The 27129-nt window shown below is 36.0% G+C and overlaps 1 protein-coding gene across 21 annotated transcripts in view; it reads left to right on the top strand.

Annotated features, from left to right (window-relative positions):
* Nucleotides 1–26693, top strand: part of MYCBP2 (MYC binding protein 2) — a 200572-nt gene extending 173879 nt beyond the window's left edge. For 18 of the 21 annotated variants that reach the window (XM_056329559.1, XM_056329566.1, XM_056329556.1 and 15 more), the window contains 20 exons: nucleotides 245–401; nucleotides 1024–1248; nucleotides 1856–1921; nucleotides 4204–4443; nucleotides 4576–4674; nucleotides 5463–5543; nucleotides 6796–7062; nucleotides 9124–9407; nucleotides 9712–9808; nucleotides 12801–12920; nucleotides 14695–14796; nucleotides 16448–16576; nucleotides 19042–19174; nucleotides 19446–19549; nucleotides 20641–20829; nucleotides 21275–21382; nucleotides 22370–22579; nucleotides 24525–24632; nucleotides 24836–25001; nucleotides 25888–26693. In XM_056329559.1, the coding sequence (XP_056185534.1) occupies nucleotides 245–401; nucleotides 1024–1248; nucleotides 1856–1921; nucleotides 4204–4443; nucleotides 4576–4674; nucleotides 5463–5543; nucleotides 6796–7062; nucleotides 9124–9407; nucleotides 9712–9808; nucleotides 12801–12920; nucleotides 14695–14796; nucleotides 16448–16576; nucleotides 19042–19174; nucleotides 19446–19549; nucleotides 20641–20829; nucleotides 21275–21382; nucleotides 22370–22579; nucleotides 24525–24632; nucleotides 24836–25001; nucleotides 25888–26003 (3001 nt within the window). In that variant the 3' untranslated portion in view covers nucleotides 26004–26693. The remainder of the gene's footprint in view (nucleotides 1–244; nucleotides 402–1023; nucleotides 1249–1855; nucleotides 1922–4203; nucleotides 4444–4575; nucleotides 4675–5462; nucleotides 5544–6795; nucleotides 7063–9123; nucleotides 9408–9711; nucleotides 9809–12800; nucleotides 12921–14694; nucleotides 14797–16447; nucleotides 16577–19041; nucleotides 19175–19445; nucleotides 19550–20640; nucleotides 20830–21274; nucleotides 21383–22369; nucleotides 22580–24524; nucleotides 24633–24835; nucleotides 25002–25887) is intronic. The other 3 variants (XM_056329571.1, XM_056329551.1, XM_056329563.1) reach the window with 2 other exon arrangements.
* Nucleotides 26694–27129: the final 436 nt, after the last annotated feature.

The raw sequence follows: 27129 nt of genomic DNA, 5'->3' as shown, positions 1-27129 counted from the left end.
TGTGTATCTGTCTCAAATATACAATTTGAATAATAATGATACTACTCACTGTTAAAATTCTAAGAAACGTTTATTCTTGCCTTCCTCAAAATGATGCATAGAAACACTTAAGATCCTGCAATAATTTGAAGTTAAAGTTTTATAGAAAATACTTTGAGAAGCAAAAATGTAATTAAGTTTCACTGATAGGTTATGTCTTTTAAACAATATTCAAAATTTCGAAGTCCACTAAATGTGTTTTCAGGTGCTGGAGTCTCAAATTCAAACAATCTGATCACCAGTTCCTGCACCAGAGCAATGTTTTTCATCATATCAACAATATTTTGTCTAAATCTGATGATGGAGATAGTGAAGAGAGTTTTAGTATCAGCGTTCAGTCTGGTTTTGAAGTGATGAATCAGGCAAGTATTACATTTCTCTCTCAGAAGCAGAGATTGATTGTGAACAGCCTGTACTTTCTACGATCATTCTGTTTGAATTAAAACATTTTTTATTGCAATATCGTATTTCCTTTAATATATCTCAGTTTGGGATCTTGTTGCTGATATTCAGGTTCTCATATTTAACTTCAAAGGTACAAGTATTGAGCCTTAGCTCATCTATCCTAAATTTTGGAGCAGTGCCTGTAAGTGCCTCTTTGCAAGTAAAGTGTTTGGGGGTCTCTTGTAGTTCATTCAGTTAATTCATTTCCTTTATTTAGTCCATTTTTTAAATGCTTTATACTCCAGTTATTACTTGCTTATATCTTTTTTTTATTTCTGTTATTCTGAGGATTAGAAATTAGTACTCCTGATGAATATCTTTAAAGTGCTTTCTTCCATTTATTAATAAATTTAGGCATTTCCTAATATATTCAGCTGTTAGCTAGAAGTAATTTGAACCAATAAATGACAAATTTCTTCTTTAATTCAGAGTGCAGATTCTTCAGAACAAAAAAGCCTGTATGGTTTAAAAAAATGTAAATAATGCCTGTATTTGGGGTTATTTTCAGATATTATTAAATATTCTCATTTGTTTTCACAGGAACTGTGTATAGTGGTTTGTCTAAAAGACCTAACCAGCATTGTTGACATTAAAACATCAAGCCGACCGGCTATGATTGGTAGTTTAACAGATGGATCTACAGAAACGTTCTGGGAGTCAGGAGATGAAGATAAAAACAAAACTAAAAACATTACAATTAACTGTGTAAAAGGAATCAATGCACGTTATGTGTGTGTTCACGTAGACAATTCCAGAGATCTTGGGGTAAGAGGAAAACGAAATTAAATGTCTCTCATTGCAGTTGCATATCAAAGTTGATTGTATTTATCAGTCAAGAACACAGTTTTCTTTGTCCAGTTCAGTTCTAATTCTGAAGCTCACATTTCAAAGTAAAGTTTCTGATTCTTGTGGTTTTGAAAGCAGTAGCTGATGTGATCAGACCAATCCAATTAAATGTGCAGTTTGCATGAACTAACGTGTTCAATTTCAGATGCATTTTGAAGCATTTGATTATTTCCTAAGTTACTTTTCCGTCTCATGATTTCTGTCAAAGCATTCAAGTAAGGAGTTTTCATAAAATCCAGACTATCTTCTAGACTTACTGCATTCAGGTTTATTCTGTACAGTAATATTAGAAATATATCTTTATTTCAACTCCAACTTTTAATACAAGGAGCAATTTTTTTCTTTTTTTTTTTTTGAGAGCTGTGCTTTGGAATCCTTTGTCCTTGGTTTTGATCACTTTTTAATTTTTTTTTTTTAATGAAACAAATTGCCACTCTTTTATGTACATTCTCTCTTAACAGAGAAGGAATAGTCAGAATGGTCCTCAGTTGAAGTGTTGTGTTCTTACTTTGCTTGTCTTTTGCAGAATAAAGTGACTTCAATGACCTTCCTAACTGGCAAGGCGGTAGAAGATCTCTGCAGAATAAAGCAGGTAAACATTTTAACAGCTGACATTGAAAAATTGATGTCATTTTGCCTGCATAGAGCAGAGATTTTCTAAGCAAATAGTTTCAATTTATTATAGTAGATAAATTATTTTACAAACATCAGGTATCATAATATTATTGGAAAATACTGTATTATTAATGACAGAATTCAGTTATATAAACTGAATATTGATCAAGCTTTTACTCTTTTACTGAAACAGAACAGGGTAATATGAAATGTTCCGTAGATATTTTTTTTTTTTTTGGTTTTTAATTGCTGAAGCTGAAAGTGTAAGTGTCCATGTAGGAAGTTTCCAAAAAAGAGTGTTTAGGTTGTGTTTTATAAGGTCCAACAAGCTGATTGATTTCTTTTACAGTACTTACATCTGAATATACCTGAAATAATTGCATTAATTAGTATAACACATTGTTACATATTCCGATGCCTGTCTTCTTGGTGTTGCACCTTTACCTGCTTCATGGAATCATTTTTCATTAAAGAAATGCAGCTTAAGAGTTAGCAGAAGTAGAACACCATGAGAAAGGAGAAAATAAATCATTTACCCTTAAGACAAGTTTTTCTAGTTACATGGTCTAATATACATTTATAGCATGCATTTTACCCTGCTATTTTAGTTCTCAGCTTCAGGTGGCTGAAGACTTCTGTCCAGAGACTCGAGTTCAGAATGGTATTCAGTCTTTATACTTCTGTTGCGAAGCCAAATGATAGACACGTGTGTTTTGTACAGAGAATAATGTTTTTTATTTTGACATTGGTGTGACCCGACAAAGATATTTAAGGTTTCAAGCAGGCAGTTACCATTTTGGGCTCAAAACTTTATTTGGATTATTGACAATCAGTGGTAAAATTCTTCAAGAAGCAGCATTGTCTTACTGCAAAGAGATGGCTTGCTTTTCTCTACCTGTTATCCTCAGAGAGCATTTACAGCAAAGATACAGCTCCAAAAGTTGTTACAAACCTGAAGAAAAAAAACTTTGGTACAGTGGGCTCATACTAAATGGTGAAGTGTGAGCGTGTGTATATATGTAGAGAGATATAAAGTGTGTGTGTGTGTGTATATTCCTCTGTGAGTCTATATATGTAGATAGAAAATATAGATGGAAACACACGCACCCCTCTTGGATAATTCTTTTTTTGTGAGAAGACTGACTTGGTATGCCTGGCTGTCCAGCTAAATAAAAGAATGCTACAGCACAGCTCAGGTGCTGGACTTGCTATCATTGACACAGCTTGTTAGCTTGGTGCCTGGCCTTGTTTGTGTCTGCTGAAACAGTGCCCTGGCATTTCTTCAGGGATGGTTCAGTCCCAGGAGACAGGCAGGACTTGATTCAGCTTTGCTCCCTCTGCTGAACAGTCCTCTGACACTTCATCAACAGCTTTTCATCTTCAAACACACATACTACACCCTAACTCATGCATACCCTGTCTCATGGTATTAAAACAAAAAAAAAGCCAGTCTTGTCTGCTGCAGCACAGTTCAATGCAGACACTGAGAATTAGCATAGAAATGGGAAAGAACAAATATTAGCTTGGTTATAATTGAGCCTATGGATATGAGAGAGGGCTGGCTTGGCTCAGGGCCAAGTGCAGTTTAGGCTGCTTGGGCTGCTCGGAGCTGTGATGTGAGGCACGGCACCCTAGCGGGTTTTGGCTTCCAGTAGTGACATCACAGTTTAAATCTTAAAACATTATTCACATTCTTTAAAAAAAAAAAAATATTTGTTTTAAAATCATTTGATACAGTTCATCTGTCTTTTTTACAACTGTTAAGTCCTGCATCTCTTGATAAGACTATCAGACATTGACTTCCACACAGTTACAATTTCTTTGACAGGTGTTTATGTGCATAGGGATGAAATAACTACTGATAATTGTGTGTTACATTTTCAGTTAATTTTCAGGCTGCTTTTTTTTGTTGTTTGTTAAAAGTAGTGAGCAAATATTAGATCAAAGTGTTTTTTTGAATATGTGAACTGTTGCTTAGAGGATGAAAGGGATAGATAAGCCACTATTTCTAATAGGCTTTAAAGACCAAAAATAAATATCTATATTTAATTCTTTTTAAGTTTGAGAATTTTTTTAATCAGAATTAATGATGTTGAATGTTTTTATAATTAAACATCTTAGTCTTACTGCTCAGGATGAAAATTTCATAGCAAACAGTGTTTTGGTTCCTGCAGTATATGACAGGTTTGGTTTAGAAGTAGCTGACTTTTTGTTTGATGTAATAATGTCAGTTCCTCTCTTTATATTCCTGTTTAATAGGTAGACTTGGATTCAAGACATATTGGCTGGGTAACCAGTGAACTTCCTGGGGGTGACAATCACATCATCAAAATTGAATTGAAGGGTCCAGAGAACACACTAAGAGTTCGACAAGTGAAAATTCTTGGATGGAAAGATGGTGAAAGCATTAAGATAGCAGGCCAGATTTCTGCAAGTGTAGCTCAACAAAGAAACTGTGAATCTGAGACGCTGCGAGTGTTCCGACTTATTACATCCCAGGTGGGATTTTAATGTGTTATACAGTGAAAGTTAATACAAGTTGTAGACTTTTGGTGCTTCATCTTTTAACGTGAAATGTCACATCTGCACAAAATCTCTGAGATAAGATAATTGTCACTTTCTTCCTTCCAGGTATTTGGAAAACTCATCTCTGGAGATGCTGAGCCAACCCCAGAACAAGAAGAAAAAGCGCTGTTGTCTTCCCCAGAAGGAGAAGAAAAAGTACACAATGTATTTATTTGTATTCTATCAATAATACTTTGCTGAAAAAATGATCCAGGATGATTTTCAATATTTATCCTATGTCTTATGATATGTAATCTTCAGATCAAAACAGAAGTAAAATGTCGCAATTGTTATTTTTAAAATAATATCATTAAGAAACTACACTAGTATCCTTTTACCTAGTATACTGTCCTGTTTTCTAGCAAGGATTTGTTCAAGTTTTCCTGAAAAGGTCACTGTATCTGGACTGTCATGTTTAATAGCCAAAATAGGACTGTCCTCAATGAAAGTAATTTCATTTTTCAGGTGACATATATAGTTCTGCTCTACCCAGTACCTAAGGGCAATAAGTTTCGTGACTGAATTATGCATTTATAGAAGTGTATTTTTCTCACACCTGCTGTGTGGTAACTCAATTGTATGTTCCCTGTTTCTTCTACTGTGAAATATATAAACTGAATAGTATATTCCATGCACTGCTTTACAAAGACTTAAATCAGTCATTGTATTAAGCTACGAAAAGATGCTAAATCTCAGACTCAGGTAATTGTACTTTGGTTTGCTTATGTTATTTTGTTTCATGCTCAAGTTGCCTCTTATAAAGAAAAAGTAAATCCAGCTAAGAGGCATTAACCATAGTTAAATTGATCTTGCCTATATATCTTATTTCTCTGTAACAAAAAGCTACAAACTTCTAAAACAAAGTTCATTGATATATTCCATGTTAATTGCTACAGTAATTAGGAAATGTAATTGAAAGTCTTGACCTAATATTTAATATGCTTTTTACGAAGGCAACATCAGATGCAGACCTGAAGGAGCACATGGTAGGGATCATATTCAGCCGGAGCAAACTGACAAATTTGCAGAAGCAGGTTTGTTCATTCTGAAATGCTTTGAGGAATAAATATTTGTGTGTTGTAATAAATATGCTCATTTTCAGTGACTATAGAACTTTTTATTTGACACTTGCAGTTCTTCTGTTGTTCTGTATAATCAAATTTTGGCTTACATTTTAAATAGTGTGTGTGTGTGTGATATGAAAAATCTGCTGAAACTGACACTGAAAAGATTCACTTTGATAGGATAAAAACCTCTATCCTATTAGACTCAATTTAAAAAGTTTTAAAATTGAGTTCTAAATGGTACTTATTCGTGTTTGATGGTAATAATAGCGTAATAGTAGAGCCTCTCAAGTTTCTAGGAGAGGTTCAGCGACAGAGTTTAGATTTTAGTTTGCACAGTTTTTCCCCATTTGTGTTATCAAAAAATATTTAGGTTCAACAAAATTTAATCCTAAAAAGGTAATCAGTGCATAGATTCTATAATTATTTTTTCCTGCAGTCAATGAATGTTTGGGTTTGTGGTTTTCTTCCTTATCTTTGTTTTTCTTAGCATAAAGCAGTAGAGTATGTTTTTACTTTTTGTTTTGAATACTTATTTTTTTAAAAAATAGACCAATTAAAGCATCCTTTATATTATCTTTATTACAACTATCATGAGACAAACATTGCTGTAAAGATTTTCATGGTAATACAAGAACTATTAGATAAGTTCTGAAGTTTGTTAGAATAATAAATCATGCAGGATCTACTTTTTTGTCACCCATCTCAGCAAACTTTAAAATCTCCTAAAAATGCTTTTTAACATGCTATCAGTAAGACAAAAACATGGTTCTAAAAATTTTTAAGCTTTCTGAATGGTAAACTAAACAAGAGACTAAGTATGTTAATAAGTCCTTTTGTGGGTGTTGAGTAAATGTATTTCTTTGGGGGGTTATTTTGTGTGTGGTTTTTTAAACCTGCATTCTACATAAAAAGCAAATTAAAAGGCAGGAACTACAGTAAAAAAAAGATTTATTCCAATGAAATTTTCCAGAATGGAGATAAACAAATCCAGTATTAAATCTAAATCTTCATTCTAAAGAATTTTATCTGATCTTTACTCTTAGATTTAAATCCAAGTTTTATTCTTCATTTGAATTTATGTTGGAAAGTAAGTCAAGCACAGGCCAAATTTCACAGGCTTTCCTTTTTAGTCATAGTTGTGAAGGTACATAAACCACAGTCGTCTTCATTTTCTAAAAGTTTTGAAGAGCTGTTATGTACTTGTATTCTTTCTGGATAGGTGTGTGCTCATATAGTCCAGGCCATACGAATGGAAGCAACCCGTGTGCGTGAAGAATGGGAGCATGCTATCTCTAGCAAAGAGAACGCCAACTCGCAGCCGAACGATGAAGATGCTTCTTCTGATGCTTATTGCTTTGAGCTGCTCTCAATGGTGCTGGCGCTGAGCGGTTCCAATGTAGGCCGGCAGTACCTGGCTCAGCAGCTGACTCTGCTGCAGGATCTCTTCTCATTACTACATACTGCTTCGCCCAGAGTGCAGAGACAGGTGAGTGCTAACTAGTTACTACTCCTCTGTCTTGGTATTCCTAGAAAAAAGTCTTTAGAATCCTATAATTGTGTGCATGATAATAGAATATGTATTTTAACTTACTTTTTTGTGAAATGTAATTTCATGTGTTCTCTTCAAAACTGTTTTCTCAATCTTACTCAGATCATCCCTATATTCCACCTAGGGAATAACTGTAAATAAAGCAATTCATTTTGTTATTGCAGTCATGAGGAGGGGCAAATAGAAATATAGGAACATTTAAAAACCAACTACAGAACCTCTTTTTGAAATTGAAGTGTTAGGTTTGGGGTTTTTTTTTCCCCCAGCTTTTGAGTTGCAAAATTAGAACAATCTCACTTTTGAATGTTTGTAATGTTTTGTCTCCAGGAGGTAGAACAGGTGTAGGAACCCAAAATTGCTTAATTAACGCTTAAGTCATCATGACCTAAATCAGCAAACCGTTCTGAAATGCCTTTGAGTAATACCGTTCTTCACCTTTCTTGTCCTTAATTTCCCATTTCTCAAATGTATGAAGTTTGAAAGCTGGTTTATTTATTAAAATAAGAATTTTGTATAAAAAGCAGTTAAGTTCTCACATGTGGAAGGAAGCCAGCGAGGTGACTGCTGCTTATTTTTTTAGTAAGAACTCATGCCACTTTACTGTGGGGAAGGGGTTTGGGAGCTACAGGTACCCCCATTTATATGTGCTGTATATGCTCCAAATGTTGGTAAATATTTGTATAATTTCAGGAGGCTGTAGTTAATTCTTGCCCTTTTAGTATCATATTTGACCTCAAGGCATAGTGACAGCTAGAATTATGGGATAACTAATGACTGTCTTGCGAAAACATTGTAACAGATGAAGCAGAGGTTTCTCTGGTTGAGATAAGACATTGAATGAGTAGGGCATGGTTGAAATGTCTGTCAAATAGGATCTGTAAAATCCAGTGTTGTTTGGGGTATATATATTCTGCATATATAATGCCTGTATAAGGAAGATGAGAGGTTTTTAAATTAGCGGTGTCTGTTACTGATCTGATGAGTCCTTAGCATGTTTGTCACATACTCCAGGCTAAAAGTAGTGTGGAACTAGACAGTTCCTTTCTACTTTTGCTATCCTCAGGTAGAGCTTTAATACCTCTTTTTCTGAACTTGAATGTTGTCTGTCTGAGTATATGTGTAGTTATATGCACATAATATAACATAAACATAGATATAAAAGATTTGGTTTTGTACGGTTAATGTGCTAGCTTGTTGTTGCTAGCTGGTATGCCTTCTCTAGGTGGATTTTTAGTTCCTGTTTCAGAATTTTTAATGTCTCATACTCGCTACTCTTCCTTTTTCCAGTTTTCTAAACTGTTACAACATCACATCTCAACTTGCCTGGAGGCAGGCAATGCCCCGCATAGTAGTATCGATATATTGCAGATACGCAAAATACTGCTTTTTTTTCTTAAATATAAACGGTTTTTCAAAAGAACATTGAAGGCTTAAGAAACCAGATATGAAATGTTAACTCCTTAAGCTTTCAAACATCCTGATTTGGACCAAACTTTGCATGACAGAGCCAATTTCAACCCCAGTTCCACCAAGTGTTGAGGTTGAAGCATGTAATTTCAAGTACTTTATTTTCAAAAGTCTAAAGTGTCTCTAACAGTTCTACCATAGAGTTTCTGGCATCTAAAGATTATATGCAAAGTGGGTAACATGTCTGTAACATGCAACGTGCAACCAAATCAGAGTTGTACAAACATCTCTATCGCTATTATTGTAAGTCCAGTACTAAGTATATTTTTGTTATGATATGAAGGCTACGTATTGTTCGAGTGAGATTGGTTCTGGACCCTTCAGCCTTGTCTCACTGGGTATATTAATAAACACTTCAAAACAAGACAGAAACCTTCACAGAATTTCTTCTAGGTGTGACTCAAGTACAGAAAGTAGATTCAGTCCTTCTTACTGAAATAACTTGTGAAGAAGAAGAAAGACTTTATTTGATTTTGCTTGAAAACTCCAGCTGTCTTGGTAAGAATTGTGATGTTCTCATTTTTTCTCCAGGTAACATCATTACTAAGACGTGTTTTGCCCGAGGTAACCCCTAGTCGTCTGGCTAGTATCATAGGAGTGAAGTCTCTTCCACCAGCGGATATAAGTGATATCATTCACTCAACAGAAAAAGGAGATTGGAATAAACTAGGTATCTTAGACATGTTTTTGGGATGCATTGCCAAAGCTCTCACTGTACAGCTAAAAGCCAAAGGAACTACTATAACAGGGACAGCTGGCACTACTGCAGGCAAAGGAGTTACTACAGTCACACTTCCAATGATCTTCAATTCCAGGTTTGTTTAAAACCACCTATATATTCTCAAGCTAAAAGCACAAAATAATTACAGTCTTTGAAGTTAGCATGTTGTCTCTTACAATCTTTGTTTATGAATTGAAAAAATTGTGTAACATTTACAGTATGAGTCATGTTATTAGTGAGTTTGATTTAAAAAAAAATAAAATAAATAAAATAAAAGAAACCCACAACCTACCATATGCTGAATATGTGCAGTGTTTCTTTGTGCTGGATTTTGACAAATAGTGATTTCTCTCAATTACTTGATTTTTATTTCACGTATTACCGTATGTCCTTGGCAGCTATATTCGGCGAGGTGAAAGCCACTGGTGGATGAAGGGTTCAACACCTACACAGATTTCAGAGATCATTATTAAACTCATTAAAGACATGGCAGCAGTAAGTTTCTGTCCTTTATATGTGTGGAGGGTATTCAAATATTTCTGATAATGAAAAGTACATTTTTTCATTACTTTCTATTACAGTTAGTATTGGGTTGAGCTGTTAAATGTGAGTTGGTCTCAAGAACAAAAAGATAAGAGTCTTCTGGGTAGAGTCTAGGCCTAGGAGCCGGAGGAGCTGGGTTCTGATTCCACTAAACAGAAATCCAGTTTTGAAATGAGCTTTTAAATAAGTCGCTTGTACCAGAAATTTAAGTAGTAAACAATAATTGTGTGCCATTTTCTACATTATTAACATGGAGGCCTAATTTTTTAAAGTCTTGAGCACTCAGAACTCCACTTGAAAAGTAAAAAGTATCTGTGGAGTAAGATAATAGTGTTGTAGGTAGATCTTATATGTGGAGTTTCTGGTTAAGACTGCATGTTAAGACTGACTTCTTTCAGTTTTGCTGAAATCTACATTTATAGTTGTTTATTACTTATTACATCTGGGCTGGAATTTTCCATAGTTGTATCTGCTTCAGGCAAGCTTTTTGGCAGAAGAATTTGATGAAAAGTTATTCAGGTATTTCCCAGAAACAATATTGGCAAAAAATAAATAGGGTTTGTATATCTTTAGGGGAGAGGAGTTCAGCTGGGAGGTTTCTGTTTGTTTTCCTTAATTCTGTACCTATTTCAGCAAGATGCTCTAAATGACATGGATTTTCCTCTGTGATTACCCTTTGAAAGCTGTTTCAGTATATTCAGCTTTGGAGTCCTATTTTCTAAACCATTCACTACACTTAGATTAAGGAGATCCATTCTCAAAGTGGCTGAAGCTGGATGGGAATTCTATGCACAAGATTTCAGAATCTCACAATTATCTTTAGCTAAGAGTTACAATTAAAGTGTGTCTTGTCCCTCAGCAGTACTGGTCCATGCATAAAATGATCACTTTGTCTTTGCTTCCGTTGTTCCACTGGCTAGAGGGAAAGGTCTGTGATTCCACATGATGGATTTTTGGTTTTGCTTACTTTATCAACGTTTTAGGAAATTGCATATAAATACTAGGACCAAAAAAAAATAGCAGTTGGAAAGACAAGTACTCACAAGATAGCAAATGCCAGAATGATTAACATGGTGCCCCTTGTTACGTATATGTCTGTATGTTTTCCTCGGGCACCCCACTTCTTTCAGTGTATAAGATGCAACATATATTGGGAATGAATTGGAGAGGTGGGGGGTAATTTGTTCAAGATATTTTTTTTTTTAACCGTTGTTGCCAGTATCATTTGTAGCCATTGTTGGTAGGTATGCTTTGAGTAAGTGGGAAAACATTAGGGAAATAGTGGATTTTCTTCTGCAGCATTTTTAAATAGTACTGGTCAAGCCTTTTGAAGCAACTCGGTGGTCCTTGTTTTATGAGATTGTGGCTCCCATGATGATGGGAAAGCCTGTCCCTAAATGGACAGCTGATTAAAACTAAGCTGATCAGAGACCTTCGCCTGGAATAAAGAGATTAGTAGAAATAGAAAATGGCTGGCTGACTGGAATCAGATGTTTATATTTTCGTCTAAGCAGCAACTCTACCCATTCAAGACCTTCGCCCATGAAACTTGCATTTGCTAATATCTGGTTCTCCAAAATCATTGCAGAAATCAGTAGGAAAGTTCTTAAAGCTCTGGCGTTAGATAAGTCAACTTGCATGTACGTCCGAGTATGCTAGGCTCCACCTCCCACGTACCTGATAGTTTTCCACTAGTGCTGGCTGTTGGGCACACTGGTGGGGTCTTGAATTCTCTTGTTTAAACCATTCTACTTGGAATGAATATATAACTATTTATTACAAAAAAAATAAAGGGATCAAGTCAGTCAGATAAAGTGTAGTCCTCTCAAATGTGGACATAAATCCCTCTTTCAGTAGATACTGAATTGCTTACTTGAACTGTAGCAGCTCCTAAAGGCATGATTGGGACTGATTTTACTCTAATGTATTCAGTAGGCAAACAGTAAGGACCCCCCTCTCTTGTATGAGGAAGAGACCTGAACTTTTTCCCTTTCATTCGAGATCACGGAGACTGGACTGAGGCCATTCAAGAGAGGAGTAGTTTCTTGAGTTTTTCTTGAATACATTTTGTAGGAAGCTTCTGTGCTTTAGGCATGCTCAAAACCTCTTCGGGGGTTGAGCCCTGTTACCCAAAGGAGGATGGAGGAACAGAGGGGTCCTGGTTTAAAAACCTTTCTTTGAGGCTCTTTAGAGCTGCTAATTATCAGCAGGGTGACATCAGTCATACTAGCCACTTCCTAAGAGTTACAGATGTGATTCACTTTTTCAACATTTGCGGTATGTAGGTACCTGCATCCCGGCTAGTCACTATACCTTCCTTTTTAGAGTCCAGTGAGTCTCAATTATTTCTGTCACCTTTAGCATCAAGTTCAGAAATCTGGAGATTACATTAAGGACTTAAGAATTCAGCAGTCTCTGAGTCAGGAATTTAGGGTATGAGTCAGTGCTGCAGGCTCAGAATCATTGAGGTTGGTTTGGAAAGTATGCTATGGTGCTGATGTTTCTTTCAAATACAGAAACTGTGGAGAGTATTCAGGAAGGCCAAGCTAGAGGCGAGTGAAGCTGATTTCTCTAGGGATCCACTGTAATCTTTGTGTTGTTTGTAGTCGCTTATTTGTGCTCCAGCTTCTTTCTCAGAGTCGGGCGGAGGGAGCTTCAGGAATATGTTCTTTCATTCTTCAAATCATATTCCTTCTACCTATTCCAAGTTAGTTATTCCAGTAGCTGCTTAGAGACTACCTCAGTCAGTCACCTGAGTATTTGAGGGCTGACTTTCACCAGATCTCTCTGATTTAAAAACACTGGATTTCTCAAAGTCTTCCCTGACTTCCTCTTTTTCTATTCTAACTTGAGATCCTAACGTGATACAGCTTGTAGCAGCTCAAATTACAGTTTTAGTTGTTCTTAATAAAAGCTGTAATAAACTGAGTTTCCTCTTTAACAGGGTCATCTGTCGGAAGCTTGGTCCCGTGTGACGAAGAATGCTATTGCTGAAACCATCATAGCTCTGACCAAAATGGAAGAAGAATACAGATCACCAGTGCGGTGCATTGCAACAACCAGAGTAAGAACTTTACTAAACTTAACATTAGTTCTTTGTAAATGTGCAGTAGGAGCCCATCCAAGAGCCTTCCTATATTTTAGAAGAAACGTCCTTGTACAGGTTGCTTCAGGAAACAATGCCTACAGTACACAGTTTATATTCTCCAAATCTAGCTGTGTGCATAATGGACAGGTATCCTAACTAAGGCAATCGCTGTCCTATTAAAAGTCTTGGATCTCTGTGTCACAGCAGCTTGAGTTTTCTTCTTTGCGGCAGAAATACACCAGGAAAAGCTGAATTGTGATTAAATATGCATCTTGGGCACCTCCCAAATAATGAAGAATACATGTTAGGCTTATACATTTGGGGTTTTATCCTTCAGGTGATTCTGCTTTGTTTATGATACTTGCCTTTTACTAAATCTATGAAATCATCTGTGTGGAAAATGGCACAATATGTATCAGCTGTCTTTTTCCAGCTCTCTACACGATTAAGTGGTTTGACTTCTAGGTCATCAGCTGCCACATCTCAAGGCTATTATGAAAACACTCGGTAACAAGCATTCTGTAGAACAATTAACCTAAGCTTCACTTGTGGTTTAGTCTCAAAATGAAAAGTCATTTGCTGAACCCTTCATTATTTACCTGGGGTGGGTTTTTTATCTTGTCTTTACTTCTTCCATGAATCTTTTATAGAAACTGGAACTAACTTAACCTTAATATATTGCTTGAAATACCATAAAAGGCATACTTGTAAATAATGACATTGCTGTTGCTTAGGGAGTTCAGATTTTGGCTTTGAAGCATAATAATTACATGTGAAAGAAGAGATTTGCAATGGTTACAAGCCGTTGACACTCACGTTGTTTTGCATCCTAGAAGGCTGTGCCAGTTGTCCTTTTCATCCTGTCACTTACATACTCTCTGCTGTTTGGAAGACATGGTCTCAGAGCACCACCAGCTCCTGCTGTCCCTGTGTTAGTTTAATCAGGTCCTGCGGGAGTGCTGACGGTCAGCCTAGCTCTCCTCGTGAACGCACCTAGCTCTGTCAGGGAGCTGTGCTCTTCTGGGGGGAGTCCAATAGAGTTTTTTCAACAAAAGCCATTCTGTTCAAACCAAACCTCTGATCAAAAACTATTGCAAAATGCAGCTGCCAAGTGCGATTCAGTTTGGCTTGCAGGCTCACTGACAAATTCTCCTCATGTAGCTCATCTCTTCAGGATTTCACTGTAGTCAATGGAGAGGAAGAGAGAAAAGCTTCCTCAGAAGAACAGTTAGCTCAGAACCCTTTTCTAGGTAATCTCAAATGCCCCCTGCAGTGAGGAGAGAACATTGGGAAACCAATTTCATTGAGCTAAAGTTTTGTTGGTTTGGGTGGTGGCTTTTTTGTTGGGTTTTTAGGGTTTTTTCATTAGTCTGTGTCCTTGAATTTCTTCTTCTCCCCCAAAGCCTGCAATGTTTGGGAGTGATATGCAAGTCTGTATTTGCCATATTTCTCTAAAATGTACGCTGGTTGACCTTTCTTTACTGTTTCTCTCTTGTGTGCTAACTACTTGTATTGATGATCATAAAGTGACATACCTGACAGAAGCCAAAGTTCAATAAGTTTTATTGTGTGCTTGACTTCTTCTGGAAAATAAAAACTTGCTTTGTATAAGCAGGCTTCAGCGAATGATGACACGGTTTCTAGGTGGCAGTCTTATCTGCCAAAGTTTATATTTCTAGTATTTGTGATTATTTTTTTAAAAAAAATATTTTTCATCTAAAACATTTAATTCTACCTTGCCTTTCAATAGTTATGGCTGGCCTTAGCATCCCTCTGTGTACTTGATCAGGACCATGTTGATAGACTGTCCTCAGGAAGGTGGATGGGAAAGGACGGACAACAGAAACAGATGGTGAGACAGAAAATGGTATCTTTTTGTGTTTATTGTGATTTATGCAGTAGTCAAAGAATTTAGAATAATGGTAGGGGAAGGCAGACTTGGCCTAACCTTATTCCTCCCTTTTGTCCCCAGTGGATATTGTATGTACGTGTTTGTAGTATCTGTGTTCTAGACAAGCACTGCTCAGAAAACAAAAATTCCAACTTTAAACAATAAGGTAGCAAATCTGCTGGTATTTGGGATGGAGCAAGGCCTTCCTAACACCTGTAGAACAGCTTTTCGAAGGTAGATTGACTCAGTTAGTATGACACCCTCTATCAGAGCTTTTTTTCTTTCTGTCTGGATCTCTGTTATAAAATACAGTCAATTATTTTGTGTTCCTCAGTAACTTCTTCTCTGTAATTTAGCTTCCTCTTCCCCATCTCAGCAGAGAATGATTACCCCAAAGAGAAAGAAACTCTTTCTAACTGAATTTAGCAAAGCCACCATTTACCCAGAGGATTTATAAATTTAATATGGAATGTGATGGATTTATGGAGTTTGTATTTTTCAGTATCATAAAACGCTTATGATTTCTTTAACACCAACCTGGAAAGAGCTAAATAATGAAGCTGCTTTCTTTATAACTTGGTTAGGTGGATCCCAGTGGGAGGCAAGGGAAGATTGTGCCTTCCCGCTAGAGACTGAGGATGCTTAGAGCAAAGCCTCCAAAGCAGTTTAGCACAGGTAGGAAGGAATACAGTAGACGCAGGGCTGCAGCAGCAGCAAAGACTAAAACTGCTGAGAAGGAACCAGACACAAAGGTTTCTGAGGTGATTAAGAAAGTCAAAGGACTTCTGCAGAGCTTTGGAAATGTCAGAGGAGCAGCCAAGACACCGTCAAGCAGGAATACAAGCTGCTAAACCCAGCCCCAAATTCCCCGGTCCTATTTTATACCAGAATATTTAAATGTTGAGGTGAGCTGTGTGTCCCTCCAACAGGACTTCTGTCGAAAGGATTCTGTTCTAAGTCGCATGGAAACAACATGGTCTGGGAGTACAATGGAAACTTTTTCTGACATATGCATAGGCATAATCAAAGTCAGTTGGTGAACTTTATTTGTACAGGTCTTTTGAACTGCAAAGCAGAACTGTGTTAAATTTCAAAAAATTGTATCAATAGAGCAACTTAATTTTATGATGGAGTTTTGAAGTTTGTTGCTCCAGCTGTATTCTGAGTTATAGATGACTACAGCCTTGATTAGTTGTTTGAACAGAGTAAACATACCATATCAAAGGAATGAAGGGTAAACATCGTGCCTATTGACTGACCTGAGCATTCTTATCTCTGAACTTTTCTGTTAACGCGCCCACAAGCCATTGCAGCCACATAAATCTTTTCCCAGACTAGTTGAAAACGATGTGTCAGCTATGTTGTTGAAAAACACGTTTTTGCTACATCACGCAAAATATGAGATGAAGAATAGCCGAAGAGCTGATGTAGTAAATGGGGACTTTTTGTGTCCAGGAGTAATTGTTTAGATACTGATTATTCTAAAGATACAATTAATTATATAAACAAGCTCTTTATCCCCCTTTATTCATTTGAGGTGAAGGACTGGGGGGAGAAATGCTGAAAGGAAATGAGGGATTTAAGAAAGAAAGAATTATTATTTTTTTTCCAGCCAATGTGTGATAACCATGATGATGGTGAAACTGCTGCAATCATTTTATGTAATGTCTGTGGGAATTTATGTACAGATTGTGACAGATTCCTTCATCTCCATCGGCGAACAAAGACTCATCAGAGACAGGTAGAGTATACGTGACATCACGTTGTATGCACTGCATACATTGTGTGCATTTCCCCAATTAATACATAAGAAAAAGGCAGTAGTAAGTATCAAAGCTGAAAGTGGTGTTTTCTTTTATTTTGGAGATGAGATAGATAAGTTTCCGTTTAACACTTTTTAGTTGGTTTTAGTTAAATTCTTTTGTCCTTTATCTTTCGAAGAACATTAGAAAATCATGTCCCTAATTCTAACTCTCATGCTACATCAGCTTTTTTCTCTCTCATTCTAACATTGATTAGAACATTTTTTAGGAGAACCTAGGAACTGCATAGATTTTCTTAATTGTATCTCCTGTACTACTTCTATCATGTGATTCAATGCTTGTCAATCCCTTCATTTTTAATGTATATACATTTTTTAATATCCAAGAAAACCACTTGACAGCAAATATTCCTGCTGGTTTTCTTATGTCAGTCTTCTCTTATTTTTCAGCATTCCTCCAGCTCTCACTTTCACAGATAAATATGTTGTCAAATCCATAAGCCTGAAAATTTCCCAGCTTCTTTTACTTTTGTTTTTAGGATTGAAACATCTTTCTTCTTTGACTTAATGAGTTTTTTTTACAAATTGCTGTGTACTCTGCTAATTAGTGTTTTGTGTTATTCTTTTATCCTTTTCATTACTAAACTTGAAACTACATTCTCCTTGGAATATTTATTTTTCTCATGGAAACTGATGTTGAAGATGCCTTTACTTCTGAAACTACTGAACCTTTCCTCTTTCTTGACATTATTTCTCGTTTGTGTTTTTTGTGGTCCTTTATTCCCCCTTTCCCTCTGACTACTTATATTTGCATAAAGCTTAAAGTAATAAACCTCATTAATAAGTTAATTCAATGGAAGTAATTTCTCTTCTTCCTTTCCTAGAGTGCACCTACATTAGCTTTTTAGTTAAGGTCAGGAATAGGCTTTTGAAACAGATACGATCATTTCCCCTCAACGCATTTTGATTTGTGCTGTAGAGTAGCCTTGGAGGGCATGAACTCGATTCCTTTCAGCTGGAACTAAAAGCAACAAAAAAAGATGGATGCAGGGACACACTGCTAGTGGCCATTCATGCAAAGCATCGGCTGGTCTAGAGCATGTGTGATGTAAACATCAGATCATTGGCACTGAGTTTTGCTCCACAGACCTCCTTGGTGCCTCAGTATTCACAGTTCAGACTCAGCCTGGGAGTTCCATGCGGATCTGTTAACTTCTGTTTTTCTTAGCCAGAATCTTTGCAATCCCCTTTGAAATTTTCCTGGTTTGTCATCCTAAGAAGGTGATTTTGTATGTCTACTCTCCTGTCATGGCACAGCACAGTCTAGTCTCATTTACTTTTCTCATTTCTCCTATATAGCCTGTTCAGATTACAGTTGATAAAAAGTAAGTTCTTATCTCATAGAAGTCCTCTCATCTCTCCTTTAGTCTGTCCAAAATGGCTACTTATCAGATTTTCCTATTTACTTCTGAAAGCATGTTGAAACTGTTACTCTTTATTCACCAACTTCACCTTTACATCTCTCATGTTAAGCCCCTCAATTTAAATTTTAAATTCTTTCGTGTTCCCTGTGTCCTGTTTCTCTTGGCTTCCTGTTCTTTGTCCACCTTCTGTCATACGTACCTCTTTAATGTATTTTTTCTCCCTGCAAGAAAGGACAGTCTGTAAGTTACTATGACCTGCTTATCTGATTCCTTTGTGAAACAGTTAGTTTGGGGTTTTTTTTCCCTGATACTAATAAGATTTTTTTAAAAGTTCAAATTGAGTGCATATATCTATACCCAGGAAAACTCTAACTTTTATTGCCCTGCAGGTGAAATGAATGAAAACAGAACTGCCTTCAAAACTTAGGAAAGGAGAAAAAGAAGAGACTGTATAAAGTTCACTAAGAATCTCATGCAGTTTTTTGATTTTGCAAAAATTTTGTATTTTCCTCATTGTAGCCAAAAGTATCAATTGTGTATTTATGTGAAAGTCAAAAAATATTACTATTCCATGCTTATATAATTGGTATTGTATAGTACATATTATTAAGACCATAATTACCAATGTTGCTTTAATAAACTGCCAGCAGGGTTATGTGAAGCTATTTCTAATGTTATCTTGTGCTTTTAATATACTGTGGCCTACTGGATGAGCTGTGTAAGTCCAAGCTCCATATTTTTTAAATTAGAAAAATGGTGTGCAGCTTTCTTCTTAGCATTGCTGCGCTATTCTTTCCCAGCCATGTTAGCTCAAGCATTAACGTTACGTATTTTTACTTCTAGAAACACAAATCCTTTATCCATTCTGCAATATATACAAATTATGGAATGCATAAAAGAAAAATAGCTTGCAGTAGACAAACTCCTCAGAATCTATAAAACATCTGATGAAAATCCTGAGAGACAGTGACAAAAATAACATAGACATGCTATTTAATATCTGTTTGGTTAATCTGACAGGTTTTCAAAGAAGAAGAAGAAGCTATCAAAGTTGATCTCCACGAGGGTTGTGGTAGGACCAAACTTTTCTGGCTGATGGCATTAGCAGATTCTAAAACTATGAAAGCGATGGTGGAGTTTAGAGAACAGACAGGTAAAACACAACTGTTATTACTTGCTCTTTATCCTGATTATTTTTACCTTTTAAACGAGCATTTGTTGAGGGGAAAAAAATAACGAGCAGTTGAGGTTTTCACCTGCTTTGTGGCAATGCTTTTAATTGTTTGTTAATAAAAATACAATAATGTAAGTATTGCTGTTTTTCTGGTTGTTTTCTGTGATTGTTGTTTAGATGTCTGTTAGAATATCAGTCCCTTATGTTTCATTACAACAATTTTTGGTTTTCTTTACTCTTGTGGACCCAGGCAAGCCGACCACCAGCAGTTCTGAAGCATGTCGTTTCTGTGGATGTAGGAGTGGAACAGAATTATCAGCAGTGGGAAGCGTTTGTTCTGATACAGATTGCCAGGTACGTATTAACACGTCAGTCATTGTTAATTATGTAAATAGAAAGGACTGTAGGATTAAATTGATTTCTTATTTTGTGTAAACCTTGCTCTCATCTTTGTGGTTGATAGTAAATCAGATCTCTTCTATGAAAATGTCTGAAGACTGATTATTATAATTCAAATACTTCCGAGTTTGTAAATGTTCCGTTTAATTACAGGCTACAAACACCAACAGTCAACCAAAATACAGGGCAGTTTCATCATTATCTTCAAAAGTATCTCAAGTTTTCACAAAAGCGTTCCAATTACAAAGTAAAATATCCACTGTCAGCATAAAGTGTAGTGTACTGGAAAGCTTGATAAAAGTAGTTTGTGTAACAGCCTGTTTGCTGTGTGAGCGTGGAACATGCAGGACTTGGCCAGGTTTGTTAGCTGTATCCACATATCCTGAGCGTTTTTGTGCCCTACGGTACAGGTACAATTGGCAGAGGGCCAAATCCTAACTAATTTCTTATCCCGCCCTATATACTTCTCTTTACATGTAGCAAATTTGTCGTCTTTTTTTCTCTCTCAGCCTATAATAATATATTATTGTTATATTAATTCCATTCAGTCTGTTGTTAGCTTCTGGGTAACTTTTATAGTTTTCTATTAGAGGTGATTGAAATGCCATTTCCATACAAAAGTGCTTTTATGCTGATTAATGATTAGCTCATACTGTGTTCTGAAGAGTGGGTTACTTCCTATCCTTCCTGAAACACCAAAATCTGTAGATATCGTAAAAGCTATTAATACAGGGCAAGCAATGTTTATGCAGGAAGCACTTAATATACAAAATACACATGGAGGATTAAAGAATATTTCACTTTATATTAATGGTTTCATTATGCCATTGCTATTCGGGAGTAACATAAGTAAATGAAAGTATCACTTTTACTTCAAGTACACAAAATGGGCAGTTTTTCCCAAGTACCTGCTGTAGCAGTAGACAACATGAATCACGATTCTTTCATCTTAGTTTATTGCCTGAACCAGCAGTCCTTCAAAAAGCAAGACTACATCAAACCATTCAGTGGCGGGGGAAAAGAGATTATTTATTTACTTTTCATAGGAGTACGCTAAAATTGCCTGCAGCAAGACACACGCCTGCGGACATCCCTGTGGAGGCGTTAAGAATGAAGAGCACTGCTTGCCATGCTTGCATGGCTGTGATAAGAATGCTACAACTCTGAAACAAGATGCTGATGACATGTGCATGATCTGCTTTACTGAAGCACTTTCAGCAGCACCAGCTATCCAGGTTTATCCTTGATTGATTTTTTTTCCCAGAAAAATCCTTCAGATGACACTCTTAAATAGGCACCATAACAACACGGAAGCTATTTAAAAAGCTTTCTTTTTGTCTGGCATTACTGCTAGTTCAACAAAGCAGATTGTATCAGTTGAGTTTGCTGTGTCTACTTTATTAAAATATATGGTATTTTATAAATGAGAAAAACAGCTGAAGTAATTAAAGAATATATTTCATATATCCACTGGTCATTTTGGAATGGAAAGGTTATGATTTTAACAAAAAAAAAACCCAACTTTTTTCTTTCTCTTTGTTAAGAAAACAGGGATCTTCTAGGATTTTTAATAAATTAATTTTGGAATTGATATATATTGCCTCTTAAAAGCAAATAACTACTTCTGTTTTAGTGGTCAATGTAACCTCAGTGTTCACATACATGTATTCTTTTCCAAAGCTGGACTGCAGCCACGTTTTCCATTTGCAATGCTGTCAACGAGTACTAGAAAACAGATGGCTTGGGCCAAGGATAACTTTTGGGTTTATGTCCTGTCCTATTTGCAAGGTAAATGAACTACGTGTTTACTGCCTAGATCAAACAGGTTACCGAATACTGTCTTTGCTCTTCCTTTTTTTTTTTTTAATAATACTTCTCTTACAATATAAATTAGTTATATGTCACTTCCCTTATTTTCTCATGTCACTAAAGAAAAGGGTATCATTGATGCATCTTTTTACCTTCCCCTACTGTTCCCCGAAGAGTCCTCTTAAAAAAAAAAAAGCATAATGCAGACATCTTAATGCTAGTTTATTCTTAGCGCCGTCTGCTTGTGAATTCCCAGTTTGGGGACAGCAGGGAGAGGAAAAAGTAATCTTAATGCACATTATCTGAAGCAGGAAACTTGGCTTCTCTTATTTTACTAACCCCTTTTAAAGCTGCTTTGCTTTTCAGTATGAGGACAGAGCTGAAGAATGTATGTACAAAGTTCAGCTTAAATTACTAAAAAATCCTCTTGTACTCTACAAACTCATAATTGCTGTAAGGAAAAGCATATGATAGCTGCTGGGAAGGAGAGCACATTAACACCCTAGGAACATGAAACTTATGAATAGCCAGCCATTCTGCATGCCATGTTTTGGTAACTTATGGCAATAGCTTGTGATCATTAAATGATGAAGAGCTGGCAAAGGCGGCTGTCAGTCATTCTTGATTGCTGAGCAGTAAGTCAAAAGGGACCAAAATTAGAGAAGACATACAATCAGAATATTCCGGTGCTGTGATGAGTATTTCATGTACCCTTTACCATCCCTCTGGTTGTTACAGTCTGTTGTAAGGGCTGGTGGCTTCTTATAACAAAAGACCATACAAAAAGAATTCCTGGTTACTGCTTTTGCAGCAAATAAAGTAGCAGCCATTTTTTGAAATGTCCGTTGCCTGAGCTTTTAGGGTTTTATGACATCCATTACACTATTTGTGTTTGACCATAATACAAATAATCACAGCTGTTGTTATAAAGATGCAAGATATTTTAATCAGTTTTTTTTATTTCAGAACAAAATCAATCATACAGTATTAAAAGACTTGCTTGATCCAATCAAAGAACTCTATGAAGATGTAAGGAGAAAAGCTCTAATGAGATTGGAGTATGAAGGGTTGCACAAGAGTGAGGCCATCACAACACCAGGTGTTAGATTTTATAATGACCCAGCTGGCTATGCTATGAACAGATATGCTTATTATGTTTGCTACAAGTGCAAAAAGGTATGACAACTAGTATTTTCTCAAATTAAATATACGTTATAGTTTCAAAAGTAATTTCTTAAAGAATGGAACATATTTAATATATTGTATATGGAATAGGAAAGCAGAAAAATAAATCATTGTTAAATCATAAAGTGTTGAGTAAATTAGATGTACATAGTGTCTTATCTTGTAAAGCTCGAAAGTATATACAAAGCAGTTCAGAAACCAAACACATGTTGAAGTGATGCCCTTCTTAGAAGAATGTGGAGATGATACTGTGGTTAAACCACCAGCAATCCCTTTGTCCCACTTCCAGCTCATACTTCATGTGAACGTTAAAACAGTAGAAACATAGGTTTCATTCTAACTCTTCGATATGGAAAGCTCCCCACTAAGATTCAACCTAAATACTACTTTTACCCAAGTTGAAGTTCATTGCAACTGCAGGAAACTGACTTCGGGGCAGAAGTATTAGAAGAATGAAAAAAAAGTAGGAAAAGGAAATATGTGGTCTAGCCTGATGGACTGGTCATATAAGTACATATAAGTACAGTTTTCTTCAAGTAGAGAATATGAAATTTATCCAGAAGACAAAAATCATATACAAACAGCCATAGTTTCCCCATAAGCACTGGCCCCCCTCCCATGGATTCTTTCATCTGAAGCCAGTTTTAGTGCCCATCTTGATCTCATCTTCTTCCTTTTTCCCTTAGGAATGAATGAAATAAGACAATTTCATAACAACATTTTCAGGGGACACTCTAATAACTTTTTTGTTAAATGGAAATGCAAAATTTTGAAATAAGAGGAGAAAGAATTAACATCCATTTGCTAGAGAAGAGCAGTAATGAATCCCTTTAACTCATTACCATGCAGTTACTCAGTTCACTTTTGTTCCTGCCTCTCACAATTAATCAATTTTCACTCCTCATCCTTTAGCAACTTGCCTACTGCCTTTTTTGTTCCCTACAAAAATAATTCTTCTTTTAATCTTACTTTCTCCAGTTTTTAGTCCAGTCCCCATTTTTCATTACACTTTTCCCAGCATTTAATACTCAGTGATTCAGGGGGTTTTATTGCCCTCTTTTTCTGTCCCTTGTACCTCGTTACTCCCTTTTGCACTATGTCCATATGTCTGAGCAGCTAATTCAACTATCTAATTTCTGACTTCTCTCCTTCCTTCAGCACCTCTTCACCCCAAACTACTACAGAATTCCCTGACAGACATTCCATAGGACTCTCCCTTTTCCTTTTAGTCTGTGGAGTTTGGGGGAAGGTGGGCTGCTTAAATTTTTCCTTCCTCATAGTTGCTTTGAGACTACTTTCCCTATCCTTTCACAATCACAGCAAAAAGGCAAGAATTGCTGAGAGCAAGAATTTTGTGCATTGTCTAATTAGTTAATAAGATGGTGATAAAGTTACTCATTGCCGCATCTCGCTACTCCATGTGAAAACGCTGTAGTATATGAGGAAATTCATCAGAGCTGACGGTTTTGGTGCATTTTTGTGCCTAGTGTGTCCTGGTAAAATAAGATGAGAAAGTAGAATGAATTTGTAGCAAATAGCAAAATTCTAATTATAAGGGATCCCACATGAGCATAAAAACCAATACTCCCTTCAGCTAGTAAAAAGCCCTCCTGGTAGACTCTTTCTCCGCTGTCTTCAGCCTCAGTGCTGTCTTTCTTACATACAGTTCATAGAGCATCCAAATACTGTTTCAAAAGCCTTCCAATCACTTGCATAGAGCACAGTATGTTGCACAATTTTTGGTCTCATTTATCCTGAGATTGAAAGACATTGTCTTAGTGCCTCAAAAACATCTAGATAGAGACAGTCAAGAGAGATCAGATCAGTGGAGACTACTGGAACTGCTTTTGCTCATCAGTTTTCCCTTACAAAGTTAATCTGTTAAAATAGTAGTTGACTCTGGTTTAATGTCCAATTGTTTCTATATAAAATTAAGGCATATTTTGGTGGCGAAGCTCGTTGTGATGCTGAGGCTGGACAAGGAGATGACTATGATCCAAGAGAGCTAATCTGTGGCGCATGCTCTGATGTTTCAAGGGCTCAGGTAAGTAAAGAACTTGTATTCATGTTCTTATTCATTCTGAATCGCCAAGTACCTAAGCTGTACAATAATTCACAGTAATATGTAACTGTATGTGTTGTATAATATTGCATATATTAATATATACTACAGAATGTAGAAATCTGTTGTTCAGATTGTTACAGCATGGGTACTTCATTTATCAGTGTTTGTTTTCTTTTGTTTAGATGTGTCCCAAACACGGTACAGATTTCTTAGAGTACAAATGCCGCTACTGCTGTTCAGTTGCTGTTTTTTTTTGTTTTGGGACGACGCATTTTTGCAATGCTTGCCATGACGATTTCCAAAGAATGACAAGCATCCCTAAAGAAGAACTCCCACACTGTCCTGCAGGTAGTATTTTTGCAAAGCAAATTTACCACACTGAATTCTCAGATAAGTAATTAGTACTAATTGATATTCTTATATTTTCTTACTGATAATTTTTAGGAAAACCCCAGGGTCAGTCACACAAATTTTAAATTCAGTGTCTTGAATGATATTAGAATGGATTTGTTCTATGTGTGCTTTTGATTTATTTTTTTTCTGGCAATAATACAGGTGATGTCATCACACTGATCCTTTAAACATTAGGTGCTTTGATACAGAAAGACATTTCAATTTCCCTACGCCAGTTCATGGTGACATGATGTGTTAAAATTATATCGAAAAAATTAACCCTGATCTCAATAAATCATATCATTTCCCTTGCTGTTGAAAAAGTGAGGCTTTAAGATATTTAAGTGAAGAAGTAAACATGCCAGGAATTGCAATTTCTTTTTGTTTAACCTTAGAATTATTGTTTACTGCAGAGTGTAATTTTTGTTCATAATTATCAATTTTGCTTTTAGATTGTAGAAATTTCTTCTACAGTATTAATGAAACAAAACTTCAGTGATTCTAAAATCTTTTTGCTTTTTTTACTTTGAGTTTGATTGATTTTAAATTCCAAGGTTTATCACTCTTTTTCTTCAAATACCAATTCAACATTTGACTGTTTTAAGGAGCTAAGAGTTTTTCATCCTGTTTTGTCAGATCTAATTTATGTTTTTTCTCTTGGCCTATTAAGCCTTTATTTTTGATGCCTTATAAATCCATATTATAGATGTATTGCCTTCACTTAGCATGGTTTCTGAGAAAATGTGATAGATGTTTATTGATACTGTCTGCAAGCATTAACCTTTTTTTTTTCTTCTTCTTTTTTTCCCTTCCCTCCCCCTCACAATTAAATTTGCTGTAGGTCCCAAAGGTAAACAACTTGAAGGAACAGAATGTCCACTTCATGTTGTCCATCCACCCACTGGTGAAGAATTTGCTCTGGGTTGCGGGGTTTGCAGAAATGCTCACACTTTTTAGACTAGCATTTTTTTTTTTACCAGAGCAAAACAGGTGCCCTCATCCCTGAAATGTCATGAAAATAAAGTCCAGCTGGGATGAAGACGGGACCATTTCATAACCCAGGTAAAAGGAACAATTTACAGTGCAAGAAGGATGCCAAATACCATGTATATAATTCTTGCTGTGAGATATTGACATTTTTTGAACTGAGACATCAAAACTTGTGAGGTGTTTGCATGTGGCCATTACAGTCATTGGCTAGGAAACATTGGACATTTACAAATAAATAATTGCTATTAAAGGATCTGTGTGTCTGTGGACTATGAATGATGCTGGCTTTCAGGAGAAAGAAAAAATATTAATTATTGTATACTGACTTTTTGTAATCTTGTACAATTGTAACGCATCACAAGTGGGGATGGGAAAGAGGAATATTCTGGTTTATTTCCTAGACTGTTATAAAAAAAAATTGTGTTAGGAAGGCATAAATGTAACAAGTATCATGCTGTATATAAAGGTATCAATGTTTGTCCTGTATAAGGATTATTAAATTACAACAGCAGTTTCATTTAAACTTCTGGGTTATGTTTGAGCCTGAAATTTTAATGAAGTGCAATACTGAGTGTGCCTCATATCTTGCAGCTGTAAACATAATGGAATGTACATGTCAATAAAGCCACTGTACATTTTTATACAGTGAAAGTCTAATTAATGTGTAAGCCTCCATTTTCAGAATTTTTTTTTAAATGGTGGTGGGAAGCGTCATATAGAGCAGGCTTTTTAAAAAAGTAAGGAAGTTTATTGGTTGAACTGGTGGTTATGGAAGTACTTAAGATATATAAAGCACTGCTCAAATCTTCCAACAGAAAAGCTGGATAAATGCGCTAGCATTCATATGAAGTATTGTAATAATGTTTTAAAACACAGAAGAAGATTTTTTTATCAGTTATGTTTTACTGAAGTCTTAGTTACCCCTACTTTTAGGACAAATAGCTTTTTGCCATGAATCACAAAATGTTGATGTAATGGAGTTCCAATTCCTCTGCTCCTTTATAGTGAAAACAAAATATAACTTCACATAAAGGCTTTTTACTGTATGTTTTTTTCTTCAGATTCTCTGTTATATATGTTCAACACCTTTTCT

This window comes from Falco biarmicus, chromosome 2 (genome assembly GCF_023638135.1).
Source record: "Falco biarmicus isolate bFalBia1 chromosome 2, bFalBia1.pri, whole genome shotgun sequence".
Lineage (NCBI taxonomy): Eukaryota > Metazoa > Chordata > Aves > Falconiformes > Falconidae > Falco > Falco biarmicus.
This window is presented reverse-complemented; position numbering and strand designations above follow the sequence as displayed.